Here is a 27691-nt window from a genome sequence, read left to right as displayed (position 1 = left end):
CCTTCAGGATAGGTTGTAGATCGTTGATGATGCGTTGGAGAGGTTTTAGTTGGGGGGCTGAAGGTGATGGTTAGTGGCGTTCTGTTATTTTCTTTGTTGGGCCTGTCCTGTAGTAGGTGACTTCTGGGTACTCTTCTGGCTCTGTCAATCTGTTTCTTCACTTCAGCAGGTGGGTATTATAGTTGTAAGAATGCATGATAGAGATCTTGTAGGTGTTTGTCTCTGTCTGAGGGGTTGGAGCAAATACGGTTATATCGTAGAGCTTGGCTGTAGACAATGGGTCGTGTGGTGTGATCTGGATGAAAGCTAGAGGCATGTAGGTCAGAATAGTGGTCAGTAGGTTTCCGATATAGGGTGGTGTTTATGTGACCATCGCTTATTAGCAGCGTAGTGTCCAGGAAGTGGATCTCTTGTGAAACTTCCTTGCTTACAGACAGCCCCCCAACCTGAAGCAAATACTCACCAGCAAGCACACAACAAAACCACTAACCCAGGAACCTATCCTTGCAACAAAGCCCATTGCCAACTCTGTCCACATATTTATTCCGGGGACACCATCATAGGGCCTAATCGCATCAGCCACACTATCAGAGGCTCGTTCATCTGCGCATCTACCAATGTGATATATGACATCATGTGCCAGCAATGCCCCTCTGCCATGTACATTGGTCAAAGTGGACCGTCTCTACGTAAAAGAATAAATGGACACAAATCAGACGTCAAGAATTATAACATTCAAAAACCAGTCGGAGAACACTTCAATCTCTCCGGTCACACGATTACAGACCTGAGAGTGGCTATCCTTCAACAAAAAAACTTCAAAAACAGACTCCAAGGAGAGACTGCTGAATTGGAATTAATTTTGCAAACTGGATACAATTAACTTAGGCTTGAATAGAGACTGGGAATGGATGGGTCATTACATAAAGTAAAACTATTTCCCCATGGTATTTCTCCCCCCACCCCACCCCCCACTGTTCCTCAGACATTCTTGTTAACTGCTGGAAATGGCCCACCTTGATTATCACCACAAAAGGTTTTCCTCCCCCCTCCCCTTCCTTCCTGCTGGTAATAGCTCATCTTTAGTGATCACTCTCCTTACAGATGAATGAAGTGATGATCCTTGCATCCGATGAAGTGAGCTGTAGCTCACGAAAGCTTATGCTCAAATAAATTTGTTAGTCTCTAAGGTGCCACAAGTACTCCTTTTCTTTTTGCCAATACAGACTAACATGGCTGCTACTCTGAAACCTGTTTTTAAAAGAGAGTTCCTTGACGTTATAGGTCTTCTGGTATAGGAGGTTCACATGTATGTACCCCAAACAGTATAACTTAATTATTCACACAAGGGATTGATGTGCAGTTTTGACCCATTTGTTAAATTTGCATGTTTACTTTTAAAAAAATTTGTTATGCCACTGCAGCTTCCTCAGTGCTAGCTGAGTTTGTGTATATTTTACATAACTATATATTTCTGTGCATCCTTATATCCATGTTACTAGAAATTACAGATTTCATAATACATGGGAAAAGCTTTTTCTGGTATGACTCGTATTTCCTTATAAATCTTTCCAATGCCAATCAATTTAAAAGAGAGCGTACAGTGGATTACACTTTGTGCATGTTACAACAGCGTGTGTGCTTCTCTCTCGTACAAATTCACAAGTGATTCGTGGGTATCCATCTCTGGCTTTATGTCCCAGAAATTTGAATGCATACATTCAGATAAATCTATTTGCTATGGGAGGCCTAGGTACTTGGATGCTACAGTGATGGGCATGGTATAAAAATCTAGTTTTAAAAGTCTGCTGGACTTACTCATTTGACTAATATTAATAGGATTTAAAGAATCTTTTTTACTTTTGGAGAAAATGAAAGTAATTTTAATTTCTGTATCCTCTATTCTGTACTGAAAACAACATTTAAAATATTTTGTAAAGTGGTGTGAGAAGGATGACATTGATCCTTAAGCTAAAATAGACTCATAGACTTTAATGCCAGAAGGCACTGTCATGATGATCTAGTCTGACCACCTGCACAGAAGTAAAGTCATAGCCCCATATAGCATAGAGACACATGTTAAATGATTTATTTGAAAAGTGGATGTGGGTGTGTGAAATCATCAAGGTGGATGGTATCAACTATTGGCAAGTAGTATAGTCTTTAACCAAGACTGGCTGAGTGGGACCCATCCCCACTTTCTTTGCCAAGTTCGAGTTACTTTAACTTTGTTAAGTTAAGATATGTTAAGGGTTTCTGCTTCATAAATATATTTAAATATTAGTAACTGTTTGCATTAAAGTAACTATGTTCCCTCAAAATTTATTTTAATTGATTTTATATTCTTCCTTATAGACTTCATCTGAGAAGGAGTGCTTAGGGGCTCTGGAATTACTCTGCTGGTAGTTTAGTGTGTGTTTAAAACTTTGAATGTTAATGTGGCCTATTTTTCCTCTCTCTCTCTCTCTCTCGCTCTCTCTCTTTCTTTTTTTTTTTTTTTTTTTTTTTTAAATTTCAGGTCACAGCCAAGTATGTCATCATCTTTATTACTGTGCAGTACAACGTTACCTACACCACTGGTAAGAATAAAGCAAATCCACCATCTATGTCTCTATAGCATAACAACCCAATTATAAAAATGGTCTTACCGCTAACTCATTTCACTTGTATTTCAGAGAATCTTTCTTATTTCTTTTTTGTCTTGAGGATTTCTAATGTTCTCACCATTATAACACCTAAGCTCCCAGTTCTTCACTAGTGATAAGCAATTACCACTTTGATTTTTTTGCTATAGTTAATACTGCCATTGCACCACAGCTTCACTTGATTAGGCATGGTATGCCTTCCACTTTCTTTTTATAACTTGGTGCATTTCATACCAAGTAGAATATTTTGTAACTCTGAACGTGGTTTCCTAAATGTTTCCCATTTTTAATCACACATTGTCTTATGTTCTTAAATGGATTAATTTATTTTTGTCTTTAAAAGTTACAGACATTACTTCAGGGATTACTATCTAAAATAGCTAGATCCTGAATAATGGCATAAGATATCAGAGGTCTGACTCACATACTTCTCACTTTATGTCCCATCAGATACATTTTATTTTAAAATTACACTACTGACTTGAAATCTAATCAATATATATTTAAAAAATAAAATAAAATAACTTCAGGAACTACACCTGCCCTTGAGTCCCGTTACCAATTTTTGTAGGTGTAATCACATTTTCCTCTCTCTGTATCTATGAGACACCTCACATCTTCCAACTCCTGCAACAAATGAGGCAGCAGTCCTATAGACAACAGCCTCATACACTGTACAACTCTGATTCATTCGTACAGCACTGTCCTTCCTCTGCACTGACAGAGGCAGAGGTGCTGTGGGAAAAAATAGCATATAGTCATGTAATTTAAAGACTATATTATAATGTATACACAGCAGGAGGTTGAACTAAGGTTTTATAGGTACCCTTAATTCTGGCACTTTGCAACTCTTCAGTACTTAATTTTGCAATCTTAACATTCCTTCAGCATAGTGTATTTTGGGTGTAATAAATAAATAAAATTAATCCAACAACCCCACAACACCGAAAAAGCAGAATTTGACCCTAGTTTGTCACCAGCAAGGCTCAGACATTTACGTCCACTCTACAGATATCCACCACTTGAATTAACAGAGTCATTTATAGCAGTAAGAGACTGTTATCTCCATGTGGACCAGCTACTAGCAGGGGATGATTCACGCAGTTTATCAATAGGGCAAAGTGGAGATGAATATAGAGTAGAGGAACATAGAGACTCAAGTCTTGGATTTAATTCCATATTGTGAAGGGAAGTGGGGTTTTTTTAGAGGTTATAGACCTCTGTAATCCTCTTTCCACCCCCATGCTCCCATTCCCACCCCAACATTCCTTTCTCACCCTTTTGCATTCCTGGTAGACTTCCTCCTTTTCCTCCATGCTGCCTGGGAGCCAGTAACAGAAGCAGTGAGAGCACAGGCAAGATAGTGTTCTTTGAGTAGTTGAAGACATGTATTCCACTCAGGCGCGTGTGTGCCTAGCACATCAAAGTTGGAGAATCAGTAGGGGCAGCACTTATGCACCTCCTTTCATAATCCCTCCCATGGCTATATAAGGGTGGTGCTGTCTGACCCCCTCTTAGTTCCTTCTCAGCTAGAGTTGCAGCCCCCAGCTAGAGTTGCAGCGCTTAGTGTGATCTTTCTTCACACTTGTCTTCACAGCTCTTCGTAACTTTTTGTACATATTTATAGTTTAGTACCCTTACTTAGATAGATTCTCTCTGTGGGATGCCCTGACTGGGGTTTAAACATTGCCCTTCTTGTGGGGCAGCTATCCTATCTCCTATCCTTAGAAAAAACTGCTGAGACGGTACATCCTTTCAAGGACTTGCAGGCCATGCTACACTCATTGGAGATATATAACCAAGCCACAAAGAGACTGCATTTTGGGAACCAACAATGACAATATTATCCTCACTGATATTTCCATCAGTCCTCCTACCCCTTGAGGCAGCAAGATTTCCTTAGAAAGGGGCAAAAATCATGGAGGAGGAAACCTTCTTGGTGTAGTTTTAGTCAAATGGTCTGTCCTCTTCCTTCTTCAGCTAGACAGTCTATTTGAGTGGCGTTTCGAGAGCAGCACCATAGTTGTCAATGTCATATCCATGCTCCAAATATTTGGGGATAGGCTGTCTCACTTCTACAGTGCTTGGGAGACAATAAATATGGACAGATGGGTCTTAAACACTGTGGGATTGGGTTACGCCATTAGTTCCTATCCATTCCACCCTCCAATCTTCCTGTCCCTCTAAAGGAACCCCTATCATGAGTCACTGCTGTTACAGCAGGTACAAACCCTGTGTACTCTAGAAACTACAGAGGAGGTTCCTTATCTTTATGGAAAGGGGTTTTGTTCCCATTATTTCCTGATCCCCCAGTTTCAAGGGAGGAATGAGACCTATCCTCAGTCTCCACGCTCTCCACAAACATAAGCAAGTACTTGAGATTCTGCATGATTACCCTGGCTGCTATTCTTCTCATGGCTGAGGCAACGTTGGTTTTCTGACCTCCCCTCTCTGTCAGCTTGACCTCCCAAACCTCTCACTCAACATCATGGCCAGAATGTTTATCGACCATTGAGTAGTCTGCACCTTAATGTCTGGAGGCTGCCTGGCTAGATGAAAGGAAGGAGCAATGCTTGGAGGTGGTTAGAGATATTCTGCTTAGTAGTAGAAAACCAACTACAAACTCCACCGGTTTGTCTAAGTGGAAAACAGTTTTTGATTTGGCAACATCCAGAGAAATTCAGCCCACATTAGTGCAGATTAAGGACACTTTTAGGATTATTTGCTGCATTTGAAATCTTCAAGTCTCTCATTGAGCTGCCTGAAGCTTCGCTTGGTGGCGATCTCCTCTTTCCATTCTCCTATTCAAGTGAAGTTGATATTCTTACACCCTGCGATGGTGAGAATTATTTTTTAAGGGTGTTGTTCATTTTTTTCCACCTGTGAAAGAAACTACCATTGTGGACTTTAACAGTCCTGGCAGTGCTGTTGGGTCCACTATTTAAGTCAGCAGCAACATGTTCACATGCTCTTCTCTCTCCAAAAACGGCCTTCCTTGTGGGTATAACATCTGCAGGAAGAGTTAGTGAGTTGCAGTCCTTAATGGCAGATCCTCTGTGCACTTCAAGATCCTCTGTATACTTCAAGGACAAGGCGGTGCTTTAAGACTATACCCAATTTTTTGTCTAAAGTGGGATCTCTGTTTCACTTTAATCAGATTATTTACTTACCTATATTTTTTTCCCATACCACATTCAAGTGCAAAGGAGCAGCATCTACATAACTTAGATGTTGGGTGGTGCTTAGTGTTTTATTTAGAGAGAAATAAGCCATTTCGTTTATCACCTTGAATCTTTGTGTCTTATGCTGAGCAAATGAAGGCCATGCAGGTCTGTTTCCATGCAGACCATTTCCAAGGGGATTACTCTCTGCATTACCACGGCTTATGTAGTGGCTCAATTGACACCTCTACAGTCATTGCAGGTTAATAGAACCAGAGCTTAGTGGTGCTATGCTGCTTAGTGATGTCTCAACAGTGGATCTGCAGAGCTGAACGGTCTTCTGTGAATACTTTTGCTAGGCATTTCACTATCACCACAGCATCAAGATTGGACGTAAATTTGTGGAATGCACTTCTGTGCACTAACTGATTAAAGACTCTGAGCCCACCTCCTGCTGGAACGGCTTGTGAGTCACCTGAGTGGAATACAACTCTGCAACCACTCGAAGAAGAGACTGTTGCTTACCTGTATTGTAACTGTTGCTCTTCAAGATGTGGGTGCAGATATGTATGGCATGACCCACGCTCTGCCCCTCCACATCGGAGTCTCCAGCTGGGGATTTCAGTTCAAAGGAACTACGGGGGGTCCGGGTAGTACTGCCCTTATGTAGCCATGAGAAGAGTTATGAGGGAGAGGGCGAGCACCATCCTACCCTGACTTGGGTGTACGGACAGCTGAGTTGAATACATGTCTGCACCCACATCTCCAATGCATTGAGACACTAGAGCATCTCAATAAAATGGTTATAAGATTTATTTAATTTGAGCAAAATAGTATTCTTCCCTAATCTCATCCTCAGAAATCACTGAACCACTTTATCTGAAACACTTGCGGTGGGGAGGGGGGCAGAAATCCGCTTGAGGCAGGTACCTGCCATGGGAAACTTCAGCCTAAACAATTAAAGTCTGGAAAAGTAGTAATAAGCAACTGAACACAGGCTCTTTAAATGGTAAGTGTCAGACAATCTTAACTACAGGTTTTGCTACATGCACTGCCTATAATAAGAATAACCTGTCTATGCCTGAAAGGCATAAGTGCCGACTCCGTGGGGCTCTGGGGCTGGAACCCCCACGGGGAAAAAATGGTACTGGCAGCCCCCTAGTCAGCTTCCCCCCTGGCCCTCCCCAGTGCCTCCTGCCACCGGCGGGCCCCATGGATCCACTCCTCCCTCCCTCCCACCGCAATCCATTGTTTTGTGGCGTGCAGGCAGGAGGCTCTGGCGGGAGGGGAGAGGAGCGAGCACACGGCACTCTCAGGGGAGGGGGCAGAATGGAGTGGGAAGAGGCAAGGTGGTGGAGCAGGGACAAGAAGGGGTGGGGTCTTGGGGGAAGGGGTGGAGTGGGGGCGGAGCCGGGGGTCAAGCACTCCCTGGCACTTTCAAAAGTCGGCGCCTGTGCTGCAAGGACTTTACCCTTGTTCTCTTCACCCTCCCTGTGCATTCAATATTTCTTTATGTAATGTTTTCATATTGTGTTTACTAAATTTGCTGTTTTTACAGAGAAACAAAATATTCCAAGTCTAGGAAAAAAAAACCAACTATGCTCATTATCTTTTTGGACAAAAGCCTTTATGCTTGTAATTGAATATTACCTCGCCCACCTTGCTTCTTTGATTAGCAGAAACCCCCAGCTAATTTTTTCATACATTACTGTGTGCAAGCAGTGATGGATATGGAATATGTAGGTCAGGGGTTCTCAAATTGGGGGTCAGGACCCCTCAGGGGATCATGAGGTTATTACATTGTGGGGTCACGAGCCGTCAGCCTCACCCCAAACTCCGCTTTGCCTCCAGCATTTATAATGGTGTTAACTTGTATAAAAATGTTTTTAATTTATAAGGGGGGTCGCACTCAGAGGCTTGGTATGTGAAAGGGTCACCAATACAAAAGCTTGAGAACCATTGAATTGTAGGCAGATGCTCTCTTTCCCTTCCCAAAAGAAGGGACGGGGAAAAAAACAACCTAAATGTGCTCTGCTTTAAGCAATAGAATTGTGCTTTATTCTTTCACTAAACTTATGCCTGAGGGAATTCAGTGCCAAAAAATTAAAAATTCTGCACACAATATTTTAAAATTCTGCAAAATTTTGCATATTTTATTTGTCAAAACAACACAATATAAGTACACCAGTTTCAATTATTTTCGGTCATTTATTTCAAAATACCTGTCAACAAATATGTCTAACAATACAGAGAACACAAAAGATTCAGGAAATGTTTTTTGACAAATAGATTCCTTACTAGGCATATTAATACAGAACTCTGAGTAATAATTCATTTAAATTACAATACAGAACCGTATTTCCCGCACCCCTCAGAAGCAGTGCAAAGGCTTGGGGAAGTTAGGGGTAATGGAGGAGCTGAGGGAGAGGGAAGTGAATTGCTGGGAAGGACTCTGCGTGTGAACTTTGAGGCTTGTTTGGTATGGTTGGGGAAAGTATGGAACAGGTTTTTAAATTTCAGTGGATATGTAAGATGCCCTTTTTAGAGAGAGGGTAAATTATTTACTTATAATTGATCCATGAAGCTGAGCTACATAGATCCATACATTGACAATAATATCCTTTCTCCGTACAGCTACACTTCTTGAGATGGAATTTTGCTGGGTCTCTATATTTTCTATGGGCTAGGCCAGAAAGAATTGATAGAGGCTGACACACAATGGTACTACCCACAGCATTTCCCTTCCAGTCTTACAGTTATAGTTTTGTTTGCATTTGGGGTGGGGAATACTTCAAATTATTTGAGGGGGGATCAGAATTCATTTGCCAAAGATGCAAGAATTTGGATACATAGGATACTATGTGCCAGAGAACAAGTAGATAAGGTATTTATCCTTTCTCTGTAGCATAGAACATTTCATAAGTAAATGTGTTCTATTCAAATAGATATTTTTGTAGTAATTAAAACTTTGTTTCAGATGACAGGAGTGAACCCATTCATTTCTATGAATATGGTCCAAAAGACATTGCCACCATCTTCTTCTACATGCTTATAGCCATTATTCTGCATGCTGTGATCCAAGAATACATACTAGATGTAAGTTAACTATGGGAATGTAATTTACTTATGTAAATTCTTTATTTATTTAGGCAGTTTGTTACAAGTTTGTTCTGCTAGTCTTACGTAAGATAAAACCAGCACTTGTATAAGTCATGTTGCAAAATAAAATAAAACCATGTAGGTGTATTTATGCATCACATGCTGGTGGTTCCTTTGTCACTGGATATAAATATTAGATTCTGGAAATGTATTTATATAATAATATATTTAATGAAGTAATATTTAATCCCAGTTTCTCTGACTCTTCTAATATTCTCCATTAGTAAGTGGATGGAAAAACCGTAGTTTGTCCACTACATCGAACCTTCATGTCCCTAAAATTTTAAATTGGAAGTCAATACAGAAACTATTTAAATTATAAATAAATAAATTAAATTAAATAAAATGCTGTCCCCCTTCCTCCATTTTGCTTTATTGGAAATGTTTTGATTGAATTAATATCTAAATGTACTTTCCACTCTTTCTTTTATCTAAAGCTGGGGGAGGGAGGAAAGGAAAAAAAGCAGAACATAAGAAATTCTTTAACTAGTGAATTTTTTCACTTTTGTTTTCCATGCAATTTTTTTTAACCTCGGTCTTTAATGGTGACCATTGACATTCCTCTGCAATCGCTGTACATCTACAGTTAGGTTTTGACTGTAAACTTCTGGGTTTTCATTTTTTGCCTCTTTGCCAAATAATTTCTCAAATTTGTGACTTGCTTAAGATTCCAGTATTTTCACTGTTGTATATGCATGCTAGAGCTTCATTACCTGGAAATATGAAATACAAAGGGCCTGGTCAATCTGGCCTTACAATGACACCTGCAGCATGAGACCTTAACTAAGTAATAAGAAAAGGAGTACTTGTGGCACCTTAGAGACTAACAAATTTATTAGAGCATAAGCTTTCGTGAGCTACAGCGTAGCTGTAATGCATCCGATGAAGTGAGCTGTAGCTCACGAAAGCTTATGCTCTAATAAATTTGTTAGTCTCTAAGGTGCCACAAGTACTCCTTTTCTTTTTGCGAATACAGACTAACACGGCTGCTACTCTGAAACCTGTAACTAAGTAATAAGGCTCTCATCCTGAAAAAAAAAATACACGACTAAATTTAAGTACATAAGCACTTCTCAGTTTGACTTCTCACACATGTAAAGTTAAGCATGCATGTAATATTTTTCAGGATTAGAGCCTAACATGAGGAATGGAAGATCTTGGAGGTAACGGCTACTTAATTGAGGGCTAAGTGCCAAGCAGCTTGTTTTTTTTTTCTACCAATAACAATAAAAGTAAAATGTTGATCTGTTTTTATACACCCAAATGTGTTCCTTGTTTTCAGAAAATTAATAGACGTCTCCATTTGTCAAAAACGAAGCACAGCAAATTCAATGAATCGGGGCAGCTAGCATTTTTCTATTTGTTTTCATTTGCCTGGGGAGCAAGTATTTTGACTGCAGTAAGTAAGTCAAATTGCTATCTGTATTTGTTTTAAAAATACACATCTAAAATATTATGAAAGTTTTTAAATGACAACTTTTTTTCCAGGAAGAATTCATGACAAACCCTACCTTGTTATGGAAAGACTATCCCCATTCTCGCATGTTGTAAGTGTTTTATTCTCTTTTTCTAACTGTTTGACAGTTGGCTACCAGAAATTTGTTTCGGTAATATAAACAATGCAGACCATTTTCATTTGTATTAGTAACCAATAGCTTAAAAATCCTTTGTTCTGTATTCCTAGTGTGAGTGTGTGTGGGGGCGGGGGGAGTGGGGGAGAATTTAGGCTCCCATCCTGGAAATGCTTGCACCAGTGTTTAACTTTACCATGTGAGTAGCCATACAGATTTCGATGAGTGTAAAGTTAAGCATATGCAGAAGTGTTTTTTTGAGGATTATTGCCTGACTCAGTATTACTAAACCTTTCTGTCTTCCACTGAAGGAACTAGGTGGGTAGGTGGGTGTTCCTCCACTCCGCAAACAAAAACAAAAAAAATGATCCAAAGGGTGATCTAGAACTTGCAAATAGGAAGGGAATTTGTAAACACTTATTCAAGAAATTACTTCTTGACTTGATAGTATCTGATAAAGCAGTTTCTGTTTGCAATTCCTTTGATATATAGGATAGCGTATTATAGGTCAGCATTTCTTATTCTGAGGGAATGAGGTAAAATATTGTATCCTTTAAAAACCTAAACACTTAACATCCTAAACTTCTTCCCTTCTAAACTATTGTTTAGTTTTCAGGTAAAATTCTTCTATGTCTGCCAGATTGCCTATTGGCTTCATGCACTCCCAGAATTGTACTTTCAAAAGATTCGAAAGGTATGAATTGAAACTTTTGCTACTCTACTTTACTTTAAAAATACATTTTCAATTGCTTGATTTGTTTGGTAATGTAATCTTGGTGGGAAACTTAAATGGGGTGCATACTTCAAATAGAATTCCTTTGCCTTACAGAGAGAAGTACAGCACTGAGGAAGATAAGGAAGGTTGACACATTTCAGTATGGTGGGTTTTAAAGCAGGTTAGCTAAAATTTAACTTTAAGTTTTCTCTTAATTTTAGGAAGATATACCAAGACAGCTATACTATATCTGCCTTTACATTGCTCACATATGTGGTGCCTATGTATTGAAGTAAGTATCTGTAAATTGTTACTAACTGAAAAGCTTTACTTCATTATTCCACTATCAATTTTTTTTTTTTACTATTTTTCATGTGGCACTGCATATTCCCACTTATGGGTCCTATGCCACCTTGTGGTGCTTTATTAGAAGGTTTTACTGTAGCAGTGTCCGTTAGATTGCTCTCGTGACCTTTCCCGCTCCCCTCGCATCAGGACATACTAAGCAAAGGCTAGATAGGGGGCGGAACAACCTCACCACCTCTTTCCACATGTCTGGACATATGTGAACCTCTCTGGTCTTTTTGGAACCAGAGCCTCTTTTCTTGATGTAGTTAGTGTTAGTTGTTGGTATGTAGTTTAGTTAGCAATTCTTTCCAGTTCTGCATTATGGCAGAATTGAAGAAACAGAAGAACCTGGGTTTCAAAAGGTGAATTTCCTGCCTGGCTGTCTTCCCAGCATCTGACTACTATGTTCAGGGCCTCAAGTGCCTGGGAGAAACTCATTCCTTTTCTAGGTGTTTGATCTGCTGGACCTTTAGTCCTAGAGACTTGCTTACAGCTCCTCCTTCTCAAGGAAGCTCTCGAGGCCAGACCCTCTGGATCTGAACAGTCCTCAGATCCAAATTCTAAGAGGCCAGTCTTGGTTTCCAGTAGTTCCAAAGGACTTAAGGGTTCCAAGAATCCACACCCTATGTTGGGGCTGGATGTCCCCTAAGTCGAGCTCCCAAGGCTACGTGTGTTTGAACCAAGGTCCATGCACTTGGCTCCAGCTGTCCTGATCTGGTTGCGTAGTCAAGAGATATTATTTTGGCCACCATCATTGGTGCCATACTTCATGATTTGCAACTGTCTGATCCTCTCGAATTCCTAAAAGAAAAGGAGTACTTGTGGCACCTTAGAGACTAACAAATTTATTAGAGCATAAGCTTTCGTGAGCTACAGCTCACTTCATTGGATGCATCCGATGAAGTGAGCTGTAGCTCACGAAAGCTTATGCTCTAATAAATTTGTTAGTCTCTAAGGTGCCACAAGTACTCCTTTTCTTTTTGCGAATACAGACTAACACGGCTACTACTCTGAAACCTCTCGAATTCCTGTGCTACAGGGCTAGGATCAGGTTCAATGTTCACTTTTGGCTCCAGGAAGATGGATTTCATTGGTGTGTCCAAACTGAGGCATCTGGCAGTCCGGTTTTGGCCCACAGTCTGCCAACTGACTACCCCTGGTATGCCATGCAGTTCAAATAACTGTCCCCCGCCCCCTCTCCTACCTCTCACTCTTTATGGACCCCCTTCTCATGAGATGATTCTTCTTGAAGTGGAAAAATTGCTTCTTTTAGGAGCATTCGAGGAGGCTCCTGATTTAAGGGGTCAGAGCTTTTATTCCTTTTATTTTTTGGTTCAAAAGAAGGATGTGGGGGTTTAATTGGATAATAGATTAAGGGACTTGAACAAATATGCTCACAGGCTTCATTTCCAGGTGTTGATTTTGGCCTTCATAAATCCGTTCACTGTTGCTCATGGATTGGTTCACAACTCTCTCTATCTAAAGGATGTGTATTTTTATATTTCTGTTAATCACAATCATCCCAAGTACCTTTGATTTATAGTGGCTGGGCATCATTTCCAGTACAAGATGCTTCCATTTTGCCTTCCATGATGCCCAGGGTATTTACAAAATGCCTCTCTGTGATAGGGGCTCATCTGAGCAATCAAGGTATTTTCATTATCCCTATCTGGACAATTGGCTGCTGAGGGGCATTGTGCATGAGGACCTATTAAGCCATATTGACTTCACAATCAATCCCTTTTCAGTCCTCAGGCTACTTTTCTACTGCCCAAAGTCAATTCTCTTAAAAGGATTGCCTTTATAGGGTCCATAGTGCACTCTGTGGAAGGGAGAGCTTTTCTCCCAGAGGACAGATTTCTCAAAATGAGCAAGCATAGTAAAAGATTTGACTGTGTTCCTCTAAGAGAATGAAATTCTTCTTGTAGCAGCTGCCACAAAGACCACAAGACCCATTTTGTGACTCCATTTGCTTGTCTGATAATGAGACTATGCATCACTGGATATCTCCTGTCTATAGACCAAGCCAGAACAGCCTTCAGATGTTGATCACCATGACTCAGAATGTTATAGTCTCTCTATAACGGTGGTCTGTCAGGGTGAATATGCTCAGAGGTGTACAGTTCAGTGCTCCAGTCATCCCTGACAGTAACTTCAGCTGCATCAAACAAAGGTTGGGCGGAGCATCTCCATTTGACAGTTCAAGGGCACTGGTCTGTGCAGGAGAGACCCCTGTGTAACGCACACACCTTCTGGGTGTGGTGTTCTGTTCCATCGTGTGTGTGTGTGTGTGTGTGTGTGTGTGTGTGTGTGTGTGTGTTAAAATGAGTCTGCTCTACAGCCTTAGCTAAGAGCCAGTTGGCTTGTAGCTTATGTGGTAGAGGCTCATGTATTAAGCTTCAGAGGTCCCCGGTTCAATCGAGGCCACTGACGACCGGGGTCTCTCAATGTTACACCTACACATGAGTGTATTAGCGGGCTATTCATCTGGCTCTCAGATTGTTTCTTCCTTACCTTTCAGGGGAGGATTGTGCAGCCAGGTCAAGGACAATATATCAGTGATGTATTACATCAGCAAGCAAGAGGTGCTCACTTCACTCTCCTGTGTGCAGAGGTTATAGGTCTATGGGATTAGTGTATTAGTCACAAAGTTTATCCCATTGCTCAACCTCTGGCTGAGGAAAACAATGAATTCACAGATTATCTAAGCAGAGACAGATCTTGGGTGCACAAGTGGTTGCTAAAGGATCAGTTAGTCCAGACTGTGTTGTCCAGTTGGGGTCAATCAGATGTAGACCTGTTTGCAACAAAGTTCAACAAAAGATCTCTCTTCTGTTCAAGAGCAGGCAGGAACAGTCAGCCCCTGTCAGATGCCTTCCTTCTGCACTGGGAAAAGAGGTTGCTGTATGCTTTCCTCTTGTTTTCCACTGATCCAGAAGGTAGTGAGAGAGCTGTCAGGGCATGGCAAGGATGATACTCATTGTCCCAGTTTGGCCATGTCAGCAGTGGTTTACCAATCTCCTTTAACTCCCTGGCAGAGTCTTCCTGTGTTTTCCTCAGTCCCAGCAGGAGGACAGGATCTTTCAATCAGACCCACAGTCACTTCACCAAATAGTGTTGGCATTCGTCCTTCAACAAAAAAACTTCAAAAACAGACTCCAACGAGAGACTGCTGAATTGGAATTAATTTGCAAACTGGATACTATTAACTTAGGCTTGAATAGAGACTGGGAATGGATGAGTCATTACACAAAGTAAAACTATTTCCCCATGTTATTTCTCCCCCCACCCCACCCCCACTGTTCCTCAGATGTTCTTGTTAACTGCTGGAAATAGCCTACCTTGCTTGTCACCATGAAAGGTTTTCCTCCCTCCCCCTCCCCCCCCCCCCGCTGCTGGTGATGGCTCATCTTAAGTGATCACTCTCCTTACAGTGTGTATGATAAAACCCATTGTTTCATGTTCTCTGTGTGTGTATATAAATCTCCCCACTGTATTTTCCACCAAATGCATCCGATGAAGTGAGCTGTAGCTCACGAAAGCTTATGCTCAAATAAATTTGTTAGTCTCTAAGGTGCCACAAGTACTCCTTTTCTTCATTCGGACTTTGACTCTACTCTTGAGCAGTCATGTTTTTCATCTGTACAGGACATACTAATTAACTCTTGAATACAGTCTACTGGTCCATTTTAAGCGGCATCAGCTTCTAGATTTCAGGCTTGCATGAGGGGAAGATCTGATTCCCCTGCATTGGCTTCCATTCCTTCTGTTCTGAAGTATTTAACCCCTGATTCTTTAAGTACATTATCTAGCTTATCATTAAAAGTTCATTTGGCAGCCGTCTCAGCGTATCATACTCTGTCTAGTAGATGGTAGATTGCTGTTCTCTTTGTTCAGTTAAAAGATTTATGAAGGTCTTATCAAATGTGTATCCCCCAGTTAGAAATCCTGTCTCTTCTTGGAACCTGAATTTGGTGTTCATCATGCTGGTAAAATTGCCTTTTGAACCCCTGGTTGAGCGTTCTACTATTTATCTATCAAAATAGCTTCTCTTATTGCTATCGCATCAGCAAGGGGAGTAAGTTGAATGTCCTTATGGCTGATCCACCTTTCACTTCTTTTCATAAGGATAAGTAGTTCTCAGACCTGATCCCAGGTTCTTATGTAATATGGTGTCTGATTTCCACATCAAGCATACCATTAATTTGCCAGGTTTCCCCCCTGCAGCTGCACTCTAATCAGTGAGAATCTGTCCTACATACTTTGGATGTCAGAAGGACCCTGGCCTATTACCTAGAAAGAACTAAATTTTTTGTATATCATCTAGATTGGTTATGTCTTTTGCCAAGAATGATAAGGGGTATATGATTTCTTCCCAAACTATTTCTTAGAGGGTTAAACAATGTATTACTGAATGCTACCTACTGGCAAAAATTCTTGTGTCTGCTGCAATTAGACCATTAGACAGGTGTGCTACCTCCTTTGCTTGTCTTAGGTAGGTGTCTGTTGCTGAAAGTTGCAAGCTACAATCTGGACTTTGATGGAAACTTTCACTAAGCCCTATGCTCTGGACTCGGCTTCTTGGGCAAACGCTGGATTTTGCAAAGCAGTGCTTGTCTCTATTCAGCTAGGACTCTGGGTCCACCTCTAGGTTACTCTCAGCACTGTTTATCAGTCTGTTCCATAAATGGGAATATGCAGAGCTGCTCAAAAGAAAAAATGAAGGTTATTTATTTGTAATCAAGGTTCTTCAAAAGAGCTCTGCCTATTCACATTTCCTATTGCCTTCCCCACTCTGTCAAAATATTTGTTTATTCTGTATCTCTGGCTTTGTGGTAGAAGGAATTGAGATGATGAGGGTGCTCTATTTCCTATGTTCATCTTGGGTATGTTGTGATGCTGCGGAGGGGGGTAGGAGTGGGAGCATTCAAGCTGGCACTGCTAGAAGAAGGCTTTACGATAAGGCAGCACAGTACCCACAAGTGTGAATATTCAGGGCCATCTTGAAGAATCTCTGTTACAAATAAGTAACCTTCGTTTTCCATTACAGCTTTCAACGTCTGGGGCTAATTTTGCTAGTACCTCACTATCTAGTGGAGCTCATTTTTCATGCCTCGCGTCTTTTCTACTTCAGTGATGAAAACAAGCAGAAAGGGTAAATTTTGCATGTACTATATCTTATTTTTATTTTACTACCTCTGTGTTTAATTTTCAGAGCTTTATTGCGATTTCTATTGGCATAAACATGTTTGTGTGCACGTAACATAAAAAGCAAATGTTAGGACATCACACATCTTAAGCTATATCTGTGATCCCAATATTACTATTTGGTTGGAGTTCCATGAGAGATCCAGTGTCGTCATGTAGAATCAAAGAAAGAGATCTGTCACTTCAGGATCATAATAATTTTTCAAGTAATATTTGTTAAAATCGTGTCTTGGGTACGTGTTAGCCATCTCTGTTGTAAATGCGTACCTGCTCCAATATATTTTTCATTGCAAGTATATTTATGGAGATCTTTGTTTTAAAAACAAGTGCACCTTAGAATAAAAGTAACATGGACACCAAAATCACTACACTTCACTCAGAATCTATTTGTGTTTTTGAACTTTGTTCATTATTGTAAACCAATATTGTAAACAAAGAAGTGACAGAATTATACCAGTATTTTATAGTAATAAATGCACAATCTAAACAGTGTATTACTTTTATGATAGGAAGAAAATCAGTCTATGCATTATCAGTTTTATATTCTGCCCCTTCTTTGCAAGGGGTAGACAGGAAGTGAAAGTAAAATACTTATAATTTATGGAAGGCAACAGTTTTGTACAGCATATAAAGTAAAATTGTTTGCTCTATATCTTGAGTGAATTGCTCACTTATTTTGAGATGTAGAGTTATAAGGACACTTGCATGAAAGCTGGGAAGGGGAAAGACAAGAGGACTGGTTTGTAGAATGAGGGTGGGGGAAATGAACTTCGTGTGAGAGCAAAGCGGAGGAAGATGAAACTTACAAGAAAGAAGTAAGTAACTAATAAGAGGGATGCTTTGCATCAATCTGAACTCTTTACTCAAATCCCAACCTTCATGTCTGTTCACAGTTCTGCTCCACTTTTCCACTCATATCTCTTGTAGTGTCTTCCTCCATGCTCCCAGCTGTGCAGGACTTGACTGCCCACTCATGTGAGACTTCTACAAATGTCATTTGCTTTCTTCCACACAGCCTCTTATGCATACACAGTCCTCTTTGAACTAATCTGTAAGGCTACTATCTCTTCTCTATATCTCTACCCAAGACTTGTTTCTGTCTCAACTCCTAACACCAGCATTTAAATAATTAGGCTGAAGGTCATTTGGAGAAAGTCAATATGTATTAATGCAAATAAAGTAAAAACAAACAAACAACTCTTTCCCCCATTTTTTTTAAGTTGGTCATCTTAGGCTGTAAATTCTCCAGACCAGGGATCCTATCTACTTTTATTTGTGTAGCACCCAATGTAACAGGATTGCAGTATTGATCAGGACATCTGGCCACTACTGTAATACAAATACTATGTTGTATTCCCCGTTCTGTCTGATCAAACAATGTGTTCTTCAGGATAGGGACAGTCTTCCTTGGATTAGGAAACACTTATCATTCTTTGGGTGCTACCCTAATCTTAGGTTTCCATTCCTTATTTTTATTTATCGCCTTAAAAGATGAGTTAGAGAAGCATTTTGAGTGTTTTAGGAGAACTAAAATGTTGCTGTTTTATAATAAAAATAATCTTGAACAATAAACCTCCTATCAAGAGCCATTTCTCCATACGGGCTTCCAGGCTATTAGTAACTTCATATTTAAGGTTATAAATTCCCACTCTCATAGCTTTCCAAAAACCCTGGCTTATTTTTCTAGGAGGAAAAAACCCAACAACTTATGCTTGAGCTGTCACAGGCTGAGTATAGGAGTGTTGGGTATTTGTCTTTTGAAGTTTGAGATTAATTGAACGAGCTGTGTTTGAATTGAGATTCTGAATGCACTTTTGATTTTGAAAATAGTTAGTTTTTTATCCAATAATAATTTAAGTGGCATGATGTAAAAACTTCTGTACTGCTGAAATCTTTAATGAGAGCTGCTTTCTATAGTTTGTTCTCATGGTATTCTCCTAGATTAAGTGTCACCATATCAGTAGGCCACGTCCTGTTCAACTGGTTAGAAACCAAAGCTTTTGCTCTCCAAATTGGTAATAAATGAATTTCTCCCTTACTGACTTCTGTGAGAGGTCTGATCAATCCTCACTGAGACAACAGTGTTCAGAATGTAAATCAGTGAGTGATCTCTACTTACCTCCCAAAATTGCTGCATCCTGGAGGACCTTAAATTCTTGATCCTGGCTACTGGCAGGGATGTGGGACAAGCAATGGTAGTGTCTTTTTTTTTTTTTTTTTTTTTTCCCCTTTGGGTACACCTCTCTGGTTCCAGCTCTTGGCTTCAACAGTGTCTCTAGTGATGGCTATCTTGAAGACCTCCAGGATACAGGAGGGTTGATGAGGAAGACTTAAAGTTTAGTTAGTTATCTAACTTTTTTTTATTTTAATTGTGTTTTAACTGAAATATGCTAATGTTTTAAAATAATGGAGATCTTATCTTACAGCCAACTAAAATTTAAAAAGAAAAAATAGTTGGGGAATTCATAATAGATGCTTGTAACTTTTCATTGTCCTTTCCAATGTTTCTCCACCAAATTTTGTGTTCTCTGCAAGCTTGGATATTAAAATGATGTCACTTTGTTCTAAGTTACCTACAAAGTAGAAAGGTAGTGCATTCTATGTGCATTTCACATGACAATACATGTAATTGTCATTATAGACCCCACATTTGGAAATGTCTAAGCATGCATTTGAAAATAACATGTAACTTCTATATTGGGGGGGGGGAAAGTTTTATTTGAGGCATAATTGAGTGTATATGGATGGGTGGCAGAATTCACTGTTGTGGGTGGAGAACTAGATGGAGAATTCCTGTAATAATTGTTCATCTCAATATACCTTTCCTTTTAATCTTAAATTTCAGTGCTCAAAGAAGCTTAATAGAAGGCGGCTTTGTACAGCTCACCAAGTTCAAAAGTGGTGGACAAAGGGGGAAGATGCATTAATTTTATTATTTCCTTTTCAGATTTACCTTTTGGGCTTTACTGTTTGTAATGGCTCGTCTTTTGACCCTAACCTTATCTGTGCTCACATTTGGATTTGGTCTGGCAAGAGTAGAGAATCCAGGTTTTTCCATAGCAGACGGAAACTTCAATGTACTCACTGTGAGGTATAATAAAGCTAGTAGACTTTCATGTTTGAGTAAAGTGACGCTTTCAGAATGCCTTCAATGTACCTCTCCAAGATGGTAGAGCTTTCTGATGGAGAATTTTCCTGGGTGGCTTTTTTCCTAGGCTTTTGGGGTGGAAGAATTTTATCTTTTTTTCTTTTCCACAAAGCAGGGACTGCTATTACAAAATACATACGAAACATAAGTCTCTGTTCTTCTTTATCAGTGTTTTTATAATTGAATTAATATGACTACTGTGCAAAAGATCCTGCATAATGTTGTGTGAGCTTTTGCTTTAAACTTTCCCTGCGGCCATTATGAACATTCTGTAATTTTGAGGTATCAATGCCTTCACTTTTGATCAACAACTCTTTTGAAAAACCCAAGCAATCTTCTAACATGCTTGTTCTTGCTTGCTCATTTTTGAAGTCATATTAATTTTCACTGGGAGCTCTGCTGTTTAACCTGTATCCCAACAATCTGTTCATTCAGTAGGTGGAAAGGAAATTGAATTTGTATGCTTTGTCATCATTAAATCTCATTCTTAGATCACTTGGTAGAGGAGGCTGCAATTGTACAATTTGGTACCAGCCACTGAAGGCTGTCTGTTATATTTCCTTGATACTTTCCCCTGGTGTATTTACTTGGAGCTCCCATTTATTTAATGCAGACTATATGCTCTGTCTTGGATGTGCTCCTTGGCCAGATCTGGTTTCTATCAGTGTGAGAGGTTTAAGTTCTTCTTCGAGTGCTTGCTCATGTCCATTCAACTTGGGTGTGTGTGCTCGCCACAATACATGAGTGCTGGAAGTTTTTCCTTCAGCAGTGTCCATAGGGGACTGGTCTGGCGCCCCCTGAAGTGCTGCGCACATGCCAGGGTATATAGGGCACTGCCGGTTTCCCCCCCCAGTTCTTTCTTGATGCCAGTGATGGTGCTGGAACTGTTGCTGCTTCAGCTAGTGCTGTTGCTGCTTTTTCGTACAAACTAGTTCTCTCTTGTATTGGAGTGTATATGGCTTTTTGTTTAGTGTTTATAAATCCATTAACTATAGTTAGAGACTTTGTAGGTCCCAAATGGAACTTTGCCTTGGGACGGGGCATGCCCTGGTCCCTAGGCTTTAAGCCTGTGATTGCTGCAAGAGGCCCATACCCATTAGTGATCACACAGCAGTTGTCTGCATTGCTAGGGCGAAGGGCACATTAATGAGAAGTGCAAAATTTGCAAGTCCTTCAAGCCAAAGACTAAGCAGGAGTGCGATATTCGTTTAAGAGCACTCCTTAGGAATTGGCCCTCACCCCAGCACTGGAGTAACACTCCAACTAGGCACCAGTACAGTGACCTCGGTAGACAGCACCCCACCGGGACCATCCACTGACCGGCACCGGTCCCCATCCATGGCTCCAACCAAGAAGCCCAAGAAGGCAGTGCAAGGTTGGTCTCCAACCTCCCGCAAGGGAAAGGATAAGACTGGGTGCGATCAAGGTCCCAGGCTGGACAACTCTTCACTGATGTCAGGATCTCAGGCCCAAGCTCTGGTGGAGCGATGTAGCCCAACCCGCCCTCCGCCAGCTACCCCAGATAGCAGCAGAGGCCTCTGTCAGCTCTGGGTGCTGTCCACGCCAGAGGCACACTGCAGGCAGAGCAGGAGATCATGTCCCTCCCTGTGCCGCCCACACTGGCTCCTGCAGTTCTCTGGTCATGGGGTAAGCCTGCATTCAGACTGCTTTGGTCCCCACGTCAGCGGCACCATTCCCCATTGTGGGGGATTTCCTGCCAATGCTCACTCTCCAGTAGCCACCACGCATCTGACTGCAAAAGGCAGATGCAGCGCAGCCCCATTTGGTCCATGAACCTTGGGCACGCGTAGAGAGGCTCAAGGTGCAGCTCGCCAGCCACATACCTTTAGAGGCATGCGCCCCCCGCAGGAGTACTGGTCCCGGCACCTGGTATCATCTCCGAGACCACAGTACCACTCCAAGGACCTGTCAGTGGATCAATGTTACCATTCCTCATTGCCAATCCCCCTAGGAGGGCATCACTGCGTGCAAGCGCTTCCCAGCACCGGGCCTTTTCCGACTCCCGGTCCTGCTCCTCATCCTGGTACCGCTCGTCAAGCGTGAGACAAGCTGTCACGGATCCATCGAGCACCACTGGTCCCTAAGATCCTGCTCCAGATGAGACTCCAGGCGGAGTGACTGGCATCAGTCAGGACAGAGCCACTGTTCCGCTCTGTGCTGGTCACCTGGGAGCAACCGCTCAGGATCCAGCCTTGGTTTGGAGTGAGGTTCCCTGACGGCGGAACAAGCTCCGGTACCAGCAGTACGGCTACATTGTCAGCACCAAAACTGGCCCCGTGGCTTCAGGCACAGTGGCTGGTGCCATGGTACCCATGGAACCTGTGGGGTTCTCCCAGTCCACCTGCTCGGTGTTGGGAGCCTGAGAGAGACCAGCTGCCTCTCTGTCTTCCCCCCCTCCAGTGCACAAAGCCTTGGGCACGAGGACCCAGCAGGTCCAAGAGGGAACAGGGGAACAAGCCACTGGGCCACCAGTGGTTTTGGGGGACCCTACGGCACCGGCAACTTCCTTGTCATCACCAGACGAGGCTATAACAGGGCCCCCTCCCCCAGTTCCTCTGGATGACGTTAAAGTGCACCAGGAACTACTGAAGAGGGTCACTGCCAACCTGGGTCTTCAAGTGGAGGAGCCTAGAGGAGCCCTCGGACTCTCTCTTCGATGTTCTCTGCTCCACAGCATCGGCCAGGGTGGTTCTACCCCTTCATGATGAGGTCTCTAAGATCAATAATGCCCTATGGCAAAGTCCCTCCTCCCTGCCACACATCTCCAAGAGGGCTGAGCACAAGTACTTTGTGCCATCCAAAGGCCACGAGTACCTGTACACCCACCCTGCTCCCAACTCCCTGTGGTAGAAGCGGTTAACCCCAGGGAGCAACAAGGTCAACCTGGGGCTACCCCTAAGAACAGACTCCAAGACACTAGACTTGTTTGGGCATAAGATTTATTTGTCCTCTAGTCTCCAGTGGAGGGTGGCCAACCATCAAGCCCTCCTGGGACGCTATGATTTTAACATGTTGTAAGCTATTGCCAGTTCAAGGGCTCTCTTCCTGAGGCTTTTAGGAAGGAGTTCCGGGAAATTATGGGGGAGGGCACGACTGTGGCCAGGGCGAAGCTCCAGGCAGCATCGGACGCGGCAGACACTGCCTCCTGAACCATGGCCTCGGCCATCGCCATGCGCCGGGCATCCTGGCTGCTCCTCCCTGTCTTGTCCACGGAGGCTCAGCAGTTGATGCAAGACCTTCCCTTCGATGGGAAAGCCCTGTTTGTGGAACAGACAGACAATAAGCTCCATAACCTAAAGGATTCCCGCATGACCCTTAAAACGCTGGGCCTGTATGTTTCTGGCCCTGCCCGCAAGCGGTTTAAGCTGCAGCAACCTCAGCCAGGGGAGCTACCCTCACCCAGAGCCTCCCCATAAGAAATCCAGAGGCTACAAGCGGCATACTAGCCAACAGCCTTTGCAGGCCTCTCAGTCAAGCTCAATCCTCAATAATCAAGTGGCAAGTGCTCATTTTGAGGATATGCCCGAAGGCAACCTATCGGACTATTCCCAGGATCCTTCCTCCCCTATATTTGCCAGCCACCTTTCTGCTTTCCTCCCTGTGTGGGCATCTATAACATTGGACCGATGGGTCCTCAGTACAGTGGCGTGGGGTTACACCCTTCAGTTATCAGAGTAGCAGCCGTGTAAGTCTGTATTCGCAAAAAAAGAGTACTTGTGGCACCTTAGAGACTAACAAATTTATTTGAGCATAAGCTTTCGTGAGCTACAGCTCACTTCATCAGATGCATTTGGTGGAAAATACAGTGGGGAGATTTATATACACACACAGAGAACATGAAACAATGGGTTTTATCATACACACTGTAAGGAGAGTGATCACTTAAGATGAGCCATCACCAGCAGCAGGGTGGGGGAAAGGAAGAAAACCTTTCATGGTGACAAGCAAGGTAGGCTATTTCCAGCAGTTAACAAGAACATCTGAGGAACAGTGGGGGGTGGGGCGGGGGGAAGAAATAACATGGGGAAAGTTTTACTTTGTGTAATGACTCCTCCATTCCCAGTCTCTATTCAAGCCTAAGTTAATAGTATCCAGTTTGCAAATTAATTCCAATTCAGCAGTCTCTCGTTGGAGTCTGTTTTTGAAGTTTTTTTGTTGAAGGATAGCCATCCTCAGGTCTGTAATCGTGTGACCGGAGAGATTGAAGTGTTCTCCGACTGGTTTTTGAATGTTATAATTCTTGACGTCTGATTTGTGTCCATTTATTCTTTTACGTAGAGACTGTCCAGTTTGACCAATGTACATGGCAGAGGGGCATTGCTGGCACATGATGGCATATATCACATTGGTAGATCAGTTATTTTCTACCCCTCCTTCCCAGCCCTCTTTCCCCTTCCCTCTTCAGGAATCCTTCTCACGAGAGTCTCCTCACGCAGGAGGTAGAGGGGTTACTGCAGCTAGGTGCGGTGGAGGTCATTTCTCCAGAGTACAGGAAGAAGGGGTTCAATTCCCACTACTTTTTAATCCCGAGGGCCAAAGGCAGTCTGCGACTTATCCTAACCTGCGAGACTTGAACCGCTTCCTAGCGAAGGTGAAGTTCCGCATGGTCTCCCTGGCCTCCATCATCCCCTCCCTGGATCCAGGAGACTGGTACACAGCCCTTGATCTGAAAGATACATACTTTCACATTGCCATCTTTGAGGGACACAGACGCTTCCTCCGGTTTACGGTAGGTCCCAAATACTATCAGTTTGCGGTCCTCCATTTGGCACCGCGGGTATTTACCAAGTGCATGTCGATGGTGGCTGCTTACCTAAGATGTCAGGGTGTCCAAATCTACGCATACCTTGACGACTGGCTAGTCAAAGGCAGCTCCAGATCCAAAGGGATGTTGTGAAGTTATTAGCCACCTGCCATTGTCTTGGCCTGTTGGTAAATGACAAAAAAAAATCTACATTGGTTCCAGTACAGAGGATAGAGTTCATCGGAGCGGTGCTTGACTCGATCTGAGCCAAGGTGTTCCTGCCGCTGGAGAGATTCAGGGCACTGACAGACCTCATTACAAAAGTCTCCGCATTTCCCCTGATCACAGCCAGGGTTTGCCTGCACCTACTAGGTCACATGGCAGCATGTACATATGTGGTGCACCACACCAGGCTCCGGATGCGACCCCTGTAGCAATGGCTGCTGACAGTCTACTCCTAGTCCAGGGACCACCTGGAAAAGGTTGTTCCCATCCTCTTGATGGTACTTACCTCGCTGCGATGGTGGACCAACCCTGGGAAAGTCCTGAAGGAGTTCCCTTCATCAGCACTCCTCACTCAGCTGGAGCACCCACGGGGAAAAATTGGTGGGTGCGGAGCACCTACTGACAGCTCCCCGCCACAGCTCACCACCGCCTCTGCTCAGCCTCCGCTTTCTCCCGAGTGGGCTGACGTGTCCTGCTTCTCGCGCCTCCCTCCCAGCGCTTGCACCGTGAAACAGCTGTTTGTGCTGCGAGCCTGGGAGGGAGGAGGGGGAACTCAGTGCGCTTGGGGAAGAGGCGGAGCCAGAGCAGGGATTTGGGTAGGGATCCAATAGGGGCAGGGAGGGTGTGGAGTCGGGGGTGGGGCCGGGGGTCCGCGAGCACCCACCAGCACCAACAAAAGTTGGCGCCTGTGGTTAAGTTGGTTTTGGACACTTCGGACCTCAGCTGGGGGCACACCTTGGCACCCTCCAAACCCAAGATCTGTGGTCCCCAGAGGAAATGACGCTACACATAAACATCCAAGAGCTCAGGGTCGTGCGCAGAGCTTGCGCAGTCTTCCTACCTTACCTGTCGGGCAGAGTAGTCAGTCCTGACGAACAACACAGCCTTGATGTTCTACATCAACAGACAAGGGGGAGCGCAATCCTCAGCCCTCTGCCAAGAGGAACTTTTTCTCTGGGACTTCTGCATCGGCCACAGAATCCATATAGAAGCGTGTTGCCTTCCAGGTGCCAAGAACATGCAAGCAGATCACCTAAGCAGGGACTTCTCCCCCACCATGAGTGGGTTTTCCACCCGAAGGTAGCTGGCATGATCTTCCAGAGGTGGGGAACTCCCCAAGTGGATTTGTTCACCACCAGGCAGAACAGGAGGTGCCAGAAGTTTTGCTCCAGATGGTGTCTGGGCAAGGGTTCCCTCTCCAATGCCTTTTTCCTGCTTTGGGCAGGAAGCCTGATATATGCATTCCCTCTGATTCCACTGATCAGCAAGGTCCTAGCGAAAATCAAGAGAGAGAAGGCTCAGGTTATCATGATCGCCCTAGCATGGCCTCACCAGCACTGGTTTGGGACACTATCAAGCTTATCAGTGATCCCTCCATGGCCCCTGCCGAACTGACTGGACCTGCTGTCACAGGATCATGGTCGACTCTTGCACCCCAATCTCACGTCCCTCCACCTCATGGCGTGGATGTTGCATGACTGAATTCTGAGGAACACGTCTGTTTGGAAGGGGTCCAAAAGGTCCTCCTCAAGAGTAGAAAGCTCTCAACTAAACAAAGTGGACGAGGTTTTCCTGCTGGACAGCCCAATAGGGCATCTCCCCTTTGCATTCTTTGGTGCAGTCAATCTTAGACTACCTGCTTCATTTGAGGAACCAGGGCCCTGCACACTCCTCTATCAGAGTGCATCTGGTGGTCATTTCTGCCTTTCATCTTCCAATCCAGGGGAGACGGTGTTCTTCCATGACATGACGGTCAGGTGCCTCAGATGCCTCGAGAGACTTTTTCCTCAAATTCGGTCCCTGGCCTCTCAGGGGGATCTCAACTTGGTTCTGTCCAGGCTCACGGTGCACCCTTTGAGCCTTTGGCCTCATGCTCTCTGTCTCTCCTATTGTGGATGGTAGCTTTCATGGTGAGGCGAGTCTCCAAGTTGCAAGCCCTGACCTTAGAACTGCCGTACACAGCCTTCTATAAGGACAAGGTCCAACTCCAGCCCCACCTGGCCTTCCTTCCCAAAGGCCTTCCTTCCCTTTCCACATGAGCCAGGACATCTTCCTTCCGGTCTTCTTCCCTAAGCCCCATGAGACTAGTGAAGAGAGGCACCTTCATGCTTTGGACGTAAGAAGGGCCCTGGCTTTCTAACTAGATCGGACAAAGCCTTTCTGTAAGCTTTTCTTCTCTACAGCTGATAGGATGAAGGCCCTCCTGGTTTCCACACAGAGGATTTCTAACTGGATCACCTCTGGCATTCAGACCTGCTATGAGTTGGCACGAGTCTCTCCGTCGCCAGTCGTCCGAGCCCACTCAACCAGAGTGCAGGCATCTTCGGCTGCCTTCTTGGCACACTTCCTGATCCAGGACATCTGTCGAACCATGACGTGGTCCTTGGTGCACACATTCACAGCCCACTGCGCCATCACTCAGGCCAGGGATGACGCTGGGTTCGGCAGAGCTGTGCTGCAATCTACACGTCCATGAACTCCTACCCACCTCCGAGGGGTACTGGTTGGGAGTCACCTAAGTTGAATAGACATGAGCAAGCACTCGAAGCAGAAAAGACAATTAACTTTTTCATAACTGGTGTTCTTCGAGATGTGTTGCTTACGTCCAGTCCACAACCCGCCCTCCTTTCCTCACTGTCGGAGTTTCCGGCAAGAAGGAATTGAGGGTGGGGGTAACCGGTGGCACCCTATATACCGCAGCATGTGCGTGCCACTCCAGGGGGCACTGGAGCCAGTCCCTTATGTA

At 43.4% G+C, this 27691-nt stretch overlaps 1 protein-coding gene across 5 annotated transcripts in view; it reads left to right on the top strand.

The window, feature by feature from the left end:
* LOC119841848 (translocating chain-associated membrane protein 1-like) overlaps positions 1–27691 on the top strand; it is a 54123-nt gene that overhangs the window by 21160 nt on the left and 5272 nt on the right. Inside the window, exons 2-10 of one of the 5 annotated variants that reach the window (XM_043495705.1) lie at positions 2519–2579; positions 8784–8902; positions 10248–10368; positions 10454–10512; positions 11146–11230; positions 11366–11397; positions 11473–11543; positions 16650–16754; positions 19755–19898. In XM_043495705.1, the coding sequence (XP_043351640.1) occupies positions 2519–2579; positions 8784–8902; positions 10248–10368; positions 10454–10512; positions 11146–11230; positions 11366–11397; positions 11473–11543; positions 16650–16754; positions 19755–19898 (797 nt within the window). The remainder of the gene's footprint in view (positions 1–2518; positions 2580–8783; positions 8903–10247; positions 10369–10453; positions 10513–11145; positions 11231–11365; positions 11398–11472; positions 11544–16649; positions 16755–19754; positions 19899–27691) is intronic. The other 4 variants (XM_038369565.2, XM_043495708.1, XM_043495706.1 and 1 more) reach the window with 4 other exon arrangements.

The sequence above is a fragment of the Dermochelys coriacea genome, chromosome 13, assembly GCF_009764565.3.
Source record: "Dermochelys coriacea isolate rDerCor1 chromosome 13, rDerCor1.pri.v4, whole genome shotgun sequence".
NCBI classification, from domain to species: Eukaryota; Metazoa; Chordata; order Testudines; family Dermochelyidae; genus Dermochelys; species Dermochelys coriacea.
This window is presented reverse-complemented; position numbering and strand designations above follow the sequence as displayed.